Genomic DNA, 8,751 nt, shown 5'->3' with positions numbered 1-8,751 from the left:
TTTTCAATGCTGCTGCAAGCCCTGGTGGATCACAAGGGACGTTTCACCAACATCAACGTGGGATGGCCGGGAAAGGTACATGATGCTCGCGTCTTCAGGAACTCTGCTCTGTTTCGAAAGCTGGAGGAAGGGACTTTCTTCCCGGACCAGAAAGTGACCATTGGGGATGTTGAAATGCCTATCGTGATCCTTGGGGACCCAGCCTACCCCTTAATGCCATGGCTCATGAAGCCGTACACAGGCAGCCTGGACAGGAGTCAGGACCTGTTCAACTACAGGCTGAGCAAGTGCCGAATGGTGGTGGAATGTGCATTTGGACGTTTAAAAGCGCGCTGGCGCAGTTTACTGACTCGCTCAGACCTCAGCGAAAAGAATATCCCCATTGTTATTGCTGCTTGCTGTGCGCTCCACAATATCTGTGAGAGTAAGGGGGAGACCTTTATGGCGGGGTGGGAGGTTGAGGCAACTCGCCTGGCCGCTGATTACGCGCAGCCAGACACCAGGGCGGTTAGAGGAGCACAGCAGGGCGCGGTGCGCATCAGAGAAGCTTTGAAAATGAGTTTTGTGACTGGCCAGGCTACTGTGTGAAACTTCTGTTTGTTTCTCCTTGATGAACCCTCCAACCCCCCCCCCCCCGACCCGGTTCACTCTACTTCCCTGTAAACCAACCACCCCACCCCACCCTCCCCTCCCCTCCCGCTTGCAGAGGCAATAAAGTCATTGTTTTTTCACATTCATGCATTCTTTATTAGTTCCTTACAGAGGTAGGGGGATAATTGCCAAGGTAGCTGGGATGGGTGGGGGAGGAGGGATGGAAAAGGACATACTGCATTTTAAAACTTTAACTCTTATTGAAGCCCAGCCTTCTGATGCTTGGGCGATCATCTGGGGTGGAGTGACTGGGTGGACGGAGGCCCCCCCACCGTGTTCTTGGGCGTCTGGGTGAGGAGGCTATGGAACTTGGGGAGGAGGGCTGTTGGTTACACAGGGGCTGTAGCAGCGGTCTCTGCTCCTGCTGCCTTTCCTGCAACTCAACCATACGCTCGAGCATATCACTTTGATGCTCCAGCAGACGGAGCATTGCCTCTTGCCGTCTGTCTGCAAGCTGACGCCACCTATCGTCTTCAGCCCGCCACCTCTCCTCTCGTTCATGTTGGGCTTTTCTCATCTCCGACATTGACTGCCTCCACGCATTCTGCTGTGCTCTATCAGCGTGGGAGGACATCTGCAGCTCCGTGAACATCTCGTCCCTCGTCTTACGTTTTCTCTTTCTAATGTTCACGAGCCTCTGCGAAGGAGAAACATTTGCAGCTGGTGGAGGAGAAGGGAGAGGTGGTTAAAAAAGACACATTTTTGGGAACAATGGGTACACTCTTTCATTACAAGGTCGCATATTTCGGCTTGCAGGCAGCCATCGTAGGCCACAGTGTTTTGGCTATTTTAACCTTCTTAGCATGCGGGAAAGGTTGCAAACAGCAGCGCATTTCCCATATCAAGGATGAATTGGGTTGTCCATTTAAAATGGGGTTTCAATGTAAAAGGAGGGGGCTGCGGTTTCCCGGTTAACATGCGGCACAAACACAAGTAAAGCCCCCCCCCCCCCCCCCCCCCCGATTCTCTGGGATGATCACTTCACCCCTCCCCCCCACCGCGTGGTTAACAGCGGGGAACATTTCTGGTCAGAATAGCAGGAACGGGCGCCTCTGAATGTCCCCCTTAATAAAATCACCCCATTTCAACCAGGAGAGCTTTCTGGAGATGTCCCTGGAGGATTTCCGCTCCATCCCCATACACGTTAACAGACTTGCTTGCTTTTTTTTTGTAATGTTTACAAATATTTACAAAGTTACACTCACCAGAGGTCTCCTGTGTGCCCTGAGGGTCTTGGGTGAGTTCGGGGGTTACTGGTTCCAGGTCCAGGGTCACAAACATATCCTGGCTGTTGGGGAAAACGGTTTCTCCGCTTCCTTGCTGCTGTGAGCTACCTACAGTACCTCCATCGTCATCTTCCTCGTTCCCCGAACCGTCTTCCCTGTGTGTTTCTCCAGTGAGAGAGTCATAGCACACGGTTGGGGTAGTGGTGGCTGCACCCCCTAGGATCGCATGCAGCTCCGCGTAGTAGCGGCAAGTTTGCGGCTCTGCTCCGGACCTTCCGTTTGCTTCTCTGGCTTTGTGGTAGGCTTGCCGTAGCTCCTTAATTTTCACGCGGCACTGCTGTGTGTCCCTGTTATGGCCTCGGTCCTTCATGGCCTTGGAGATCTTTTCTAATACTTTTCCATTTCTTTTACTGCTACGGAGTTCAGCTATCACTGCTTCATCTCCCCATATGGCGAGCAGATCTCGTACCTCCCGTTCGGTCCATGCTGGAGCTCTTTTGCGATCCTGGGAGGACTCCATGACGGTTACCTGTGCTGATGAGCTCTGCGTGGTCACCTGTGCTCTCCACGCTGGGCAAACAGGAAATGAAATTCAAACCTTCGCGGGTCTTTTCCTGTCTACCTGGTCAGTGCATCTGAGTTGAGAGCGCTGTCCAGAGCGGTCACAATGAAGCACTGTGGGATAGCTCCCGGAGGCCAATAACATCGAATTCCGTCCACACTACCCCAATTCCGACCCGCAAAGGCCGGTTTTATCGCTAATCCCCTCGTCGGAGGTGGTGTAAAGAAACCGGTTTAAAGGGCCCTTTAAGTCGAAAGAAAGGGCCTCGTTGTGTGGACGTGTCCAGGCTTAATTCGGTTTAACGCTGCTAAAGTCGACCTAAACCCGTAGTGTAGACCAGGCCTCAGAGACTATTGAAAGGGATATTTGGATGTATTATCACTTGTTATGATGCTGCGGACATTCATTTGCCCCCCAAAGGATGATAGCACATTTCAACCAATTCACAGGCAACATCTGCAGCATTACTGAAGAATGTACCAGTATCTGAATTATGTAGGGTCTCAGTACATACGTTTTCAAAATATTATGCCCTGATCCATGCTGTCAGATCTGATATGGAACTTGGTTCTTCTTCGAATGCTTGCTCGTGTCCATTCCATTCTAGGTGTGCGCAGCCGTGGGAGATTTTTGCCTTAGCGGTATCCATAGGATTGGCTGTAGCGCCCTCTTGAGTGTCGCGCATCTGCATCAGTATATTAGGCCCTCCCGGGCCTATGCCCTCTCATTTCCTTCTTACTGCCCATGGTGGTTAGTCGGAGCGCCTTTCCCTTCTCTTGCAAGGGCTAGCAGTTCTTCTACTTCAGTCTTCGAGCCTTATGGCCTTGTAAATAGTTTGTTTACAGTATTAGTTAATAAATAGTTGTTAAGTAGTGTAGTTAAACATAGAGTCCCAGCGAGGGCTTTGCCCCAGGCAGGGCATGCCCCGGTCTCCGAGTTTTAAGCCCAGCTCTGACTGTAACAGGCCTATGCCTATTAGTAACCCCATAGCAGCTGATTCAAATGCCTGGGGGAATCACATGTGAAGGAGAAGTGTTGCATCTGTAAGAACTTTCTTCACAGAACTCAGAAAGAATGAGACATACATTTGAGAACTCTCCTCATAGAGGCTGCTCTCTGCCTGGCATCTGAGCCTTCCCAGCCAGACTCTGCCCTGAGCACCTCGGCCTCGGTAAGCAGCACATCCCCAGCACCGGGCTCCACCTGGCACCACTCCCCGTCACCCGTGCCTAAAAAGAGGTTGAGAAGAGTGACCCCCTGGCACTGTGCAAAAAGGGCAAAGGACCAGTTCAAGCCGAGAGCCCACACCGGAGCCACATAGCCCTCTCTCCCCCCGATGTAGCCCTCTAGCCCCCTGAGAGATCCTGCACCAAATCCAGGGAGCAGTAGGGGACCCAGAATCATGGCAGTGCCAACGCCTTCCCAGGTTCTCCCGGCGCCCAGAGAGCAGAGGCCTCTACCAGCGCCACTGGCACCGTGTATGCCGCAGGTCACAGTGAAGGCTCCCAGTGAGGGCAAGCCAGCCGTAAAGAGCCCCCCAGAGGAAGGGCAAACGATGCCGGTCTCCGGAGATGAGACAGTCTACACGCCCCAGGTCTCTGTCTTCTGCGGGACAGCCTACATCACTGGCACCATGCTCACGGTTTCCGCCCTCTCGATGTGGGTCACCTAGAGGAAGGCACTGGTCACCGTATCACCGGCACCAATCATCCTTCCGCCGGCTGTCTCCTTGGCGCAGATCCCTGCGGTGGGAGCAGTCTCTGTTGCAGTACCGATATACCTGGCCCTGGCACTGATCCTCCTACTCGAAGCACCGGTCTCCCGTGGCAACAGTTAGCCGTGAGATGCAAACTTCTATGGTCACTGGACGCTGTTTCCTCCGGTTTGGAAAGAGAATTCAGCCCTTCACCAAGACAGCACCAGCGTGAGAGGGCACCTGAGGCTGTGTCGACCTCTGCAATGTCATCATGGCAGCAAATCCAGTGACCAGCACAATGGCCCTAATGGAGCGCATGGGACATGCCTGTGATGCCGATGCCTCAGTCAGTTAATTCCTCAGCTGCCGTCTCAGAGCAGCAACCAACGGCACTGACGGCACCAAGCTTGGAGACTGGGGTAGAGGAGCAAGTGCCTACCCCGAAACCCTCTTCCCCCATGGGGGATGCTCCCTCAGGGCCTCCCCCCAGTGACCCAGTCATCGTCCTTGTCCCCAGATGAGGTGGTGGCGGGCCCCTCCCACGCCAGCCCACCGGACGATTTCAAAGAACATTAAGCCTTGCTTCATAGGGTGGCTACAAACTTGGGCTTGGAAGGAGAGGAGATGGCCAAATAGGTAGACACCCTATTCAATGTGCTCTCAGTCTCTACCCCCGCTCGTGTGGTGCTACCAGTACACAACGGGGTCCTAAAAATAGAAAAAGCCCTTTGGCAAACTCCTTCTTCCATCCCTCCCACCTCCAAGAGGGCCGAGAAAAAACCCATTCATCCCGGCCAATGGGTTCAAATATCTGTATACTCACCCTCCTCCAGGCTCGCTGGTTGTCTCACCGGACAACGAGAAATACAGATGGGGCAAACCAGTTCGACCCCCAAGAATAAAGAGGCCAAGATGCTGGACCTTTTTGGGAGAAAGATTTATTTGACGGCCAGCCTTCAGTTCTGGGTGGCCAACCACCAGGCTCTCTTGGGGAGGTACAACTTCAAGTTATGGGACTCCCTCCATAAGTTCAAGGACTCGCTGCTCCAGGACTCGGCCCAGGAATCTTGGGCCCTGATGGAGGAGGATATGACGGCTCCAAGGTGCTCCCTCCAAATGGTGTGGGATGCGGCCGATTCGGCAGCTAGGGTGGTTATGTTGGCGGTGGTCATGAGGCACAGCTCCTGGCTTCAGACCACTAGCCTTTTCCAGGAAATGCAGGCCTTGATCCAGGATCTTCCCTTTGATGGGAATAGTCTCTTCACAGAACAAACTGATGCGAGGCTGCACAGGCTGAAGGACATTTGGGCCACTCTTCGCTCACTGGGTCTGCATATGTCACAGTCGGCAAGGAAGCAGGTCCAGCCACCGCCACCACCAAGGCCTTTGCAGCCCCAACAAGGGCCTGCAAGGAGAAGAGATAGAGACACGAGTTTTGGTCATCGGCTCCCTTCCTCCTCCTGCTCCCCTGCGCAACCCGGCCTGTCAAAGCCTTATGGCGGCCAGAAGCTCTCATTTTGAGGGTGTGCTTGAGAGTAGTGCCACAGTCAACTCCCTGGATCCGCCTCTTTCTTTCCTCAGCCATCTTCGTCCCTACCGTTCAGCCTGGTCACGGGTCACCTCGGACCGTTGGGTGCTAGAGATTGTTTCTCGGGGCTACACCCTGCAATTCTCGGCCACCCCCCCACCCTCCTTTCCTGTCCCTCTTGAGGGACCCTTATGAGAAACTCCTCATTCAAGAGGTCAAGAACCTAACACAACTGTGGGAAGTGGAAGAGGTCTCCTGGTACATGAGGGGAAAAGGGTTCTACTCCTGTTAGACCCCCTTTCACTTTTGAGATTAGGAAATAAGACCCATTCTGGACCTGCGCCTCAACAAGTCTCTCAAAAAGTTGAAGTTCCGCACGGTCTCCCTGGCCTCCATCATCTCCTCCCTGGATCCGAGAGACTGGTACGCACCCTCAATCTGAAGGATGTTTATTTACATATCTCCATCTTCCAAGGTCACAGACGATTCCTCCGTTTTATGGTGGGCGGGCACCATTTCCAGTTCATGGCGCTGCCCTCTGGTCTTTCCTCTGCCCCGGGGGTGTTTACAAAATGAATGGCACCAGTGGTGTTTACCTCAGGTGTCGAGGGGTTCAGAACTAACCATATCTCAATGATTGGATCATCAAGGGCAGATCTCGGGATCAGGTGCAAAGAAGCCTCGATCTGATTCATTCCACCTGCTGCGGTCTGAGCCTGTTGAGAAATGAAAAGAAATCAACCTTAAGGCTGGTGCAACGAATAGAGTTCACTGGGGCAGTTCTCAACTCCATACGAGCCAGAGCCTTCCTTTTGGAGACATGTTTCCAGGCCATGTTGGATCTGATCTCCCATGTGGAAAACTACTCGCTCACCACTGCTCACACCTGCCTGCGGTTGTTAGGACTACATGATCACATGTACGTACGTGGTCCAGCATGCCCAGCTCCATCTCTGGCCACGGCAAATGTGGTTGGCGTCAGTCTACATCCCCAACAGACACGATCTAGACCGGGTGCTCAGGGTGCCGGTTCACATCCGATTGTCCCTGGATTGGTGGCTGAGCCCTGAATGGGTGTTGGAGGGAGATCCTTTCATGGCCCCGGCCCCATCGCTGACCCTGGTTTCTGATGCCTCAAACCTGGGCTGTGGAGGCCACCTGGGCGAGCTCATCACGCCCGCAAGGCCGCTGGTCATGGGATGATCTGTCCCTCCACATAAACATCAGGGAGCTCAAAATGGTTCGCCTGGCCTGCCAGGCTTTCCTGCCCCATGTGAAAGACAAGGCGATGCAGGTCCTGAAAGACAATACTGCAGCGATATATTACATCAACAGGCAGGGCAGGGCCTGATTGTTGGCCCTTCACCAAGAAGCTCTCCGCATTTGGGGTTTCTGTTTGCGGCATGCCTTCCATCTGGTGGCTGCCCATCTGCCCGGTGCCAAGGACATGGTAGCAGATTGCCTCAGCAGGACCTTCTTGTCTTGCCACAAGTGGTTGCTCCACCCGGAGGTGGTCAGTGTGATTTCGAAGATGGGAGACTCCCCAGGATTTGTGTCCCATCAGAACAGGAAATGTCACGTGTTCTGCTCATTCCGGAAATTGGACAGGGGCTCCCTGTCAGACGCCTTTCTGCTCCCATGGTCGGGGGCTGTGATGTATGCTTTCCCACCAGTGCTGCTAATCCACAAGGTCCTTATGAAGATCAAACAGGACAAGGTGAAGGTGATCCTGATAGCTCCTGCGTGGCCTTGCCAACACTGGTTCGGCACACTGCTGGACCTTTTGGTGGCCGCCCCACTGCAGATGCCTCTCTGGCCAGATCTGCTGTCCCAGAACCACGGCAGTATCCTGCATCTGAACCTGGCAGTGCTGCACTTGACAGCATGGCTTCTGCATGACTAAAGGCAGAAGAACGGGAATGCTTGGTCCGGGTCCAACAGGTCTTATGGGTAGCAGAAAGCCCTCCATCAGCGCCACCTATCTGGCCAAGTGGAATAGGTTCATAGGCTGAGCCTCGGACTCGGATATCCGGGCTGAGCAGGCCTCACTGCAGACTATCCTGGACTATCTTATGCAAATCAAGCTCCAGGGGTTGTTCTTGGCACTGATCAAAGTCCATTCGGCTGCTATTTTGGCTTTCCACCCTCTGCTCCAGGGGAGGTCGGTCTTCACTCACAACATGATGGTCCGTTTTTTGAAAGGTCTGAAGTATCTTTACCCACACATCAGGGATCCCGTCCCTCCCTGGGACCTGAATCTTGTGCTGTCGCGGCTCATGGGCCCTCCCTTTGAGCCTGTAGGTTCCTGCTCCCTTTTCCTCCTTTCCTGGAAAGTTTCTTTCCTGGTCGCAATAATGTCCACCCGTAGAGTCTCTGAGATCATGGCGTTTACTTCAGAGCTGGCTTATACGATGTTCTACAAAGACAAGGTCCAGCTCTGGCCTCATCCAGAGTTCCTGCCCAAGGTAGTTTCACAGTTTCATACCAGCCAAGTCATATACTTACCTGTCTTCTTTCTGAAGCCCCATAAATCGGAAGAGGGGCACAAATTGCACGCCCCAGATGACAGGAAGGTGCTTGCCTTCTACATTGACAGGACCAAGCCATTTCGTAAGTCAACACAATTGTTTGTTGTGGTTTGTGGCAGACAGGATGAACAGTGGCTCAGTGTTTGCACAGAGGATTTTGTCCTGGATCACGGCCTGCATCTGTTACTGCTATAACCTGGCAAAGGTGCCTCCACCGGCGACCGTGACTGCCCACTCGACTAGGGCGCAGGCTTCATTGGTAGCCTTCCTGGCCCAGGTGTTGATTCAGGATATCTGCAGGCCCGCTACCTGGTCATCTATCCACTCATTTACATCTCATTATGTGCTCACCCAGGAGGCCCGAGATGATGCTGGCTTTGGTAGAGCAGTGTTGCAAGCCACATGACCGTGAACTCTGAGCCTGCCACAAGGGATACTGCTTGTGAATCACCTAGAATGAAATCGACATCAGCAAATATAACCCACACACCTCCTGGGTGTGGTGTTCTGTCCCGTCTAGTGGCACCGAGACCACTTAGTGAGAGAGTTAAATGAGTTTG

General features: G+C 53.4%; 1 protein-coding gene across 1 annotated transcript; it reads right to left on the bottom strand.

Annotated features, from left to right (window-relative positions):
* Positions 1-743: 743 nt before the first annotated feature.
* On the bottom strand, positions 744-2,794 carry LOC135973148 (uncharacterized). The gene is made up of 2 exons (XM_065554845.1): positions 1,857-2,794; positions 744-1,311 (listed from the first exon to the last, which is right to left on the bottom strand). Exons 1-2 carry the CDS (start codon positions 2,395-2,397, stop codon positions 842-844), a joined length of 1,011 nt encoding a protein of 336 aa, XP_065410917.1. The 5' UTR covers positions 2,398-2,794; the 3' UTR covers positions 744-841.
* Between the last annotated feature and the right edge of the window lie 5,957 nt (positions 2,795-8,751).

The sequence above is a fragment of the Chrysemys picta genome, chromosome 8 (assembly GCF_011386835.1).
Source record: "Chrysemys picta bellii isolate R12L10 chromosome 8, ASM1138683v2, whole genome shotgun sequence".
In the NCBI taxonomy this organism is placed as follows: Eukaryota; Metazoa; Chordata; order Testudines; family Emydidae; genus Chrysemys; species Chrysemys picta.
The sequence above is the reverse complement of the archived record's forward strand: the minus strand, read 5'-3'. Positions and strand labels throughout refer to the sequence as shown.

Bases quoted from the DNA above. Each gene is read 5' to 3' on its own strand.
- LOC135973148 (XM_065554845.1), bottom strand. From the start codon at position 2,397: ATGGAGTCCTCCCAGGATCGCAAAAGAGCTCCAGCATGGACCGAACGG. The intron at 1,312-1,856 runs GTGAGTGTAACT...CTCCTCCACCAG, and splicing joins GGGCACACAGGAGACCTCTG to CTGCAAATGTTTCTCCTTCG.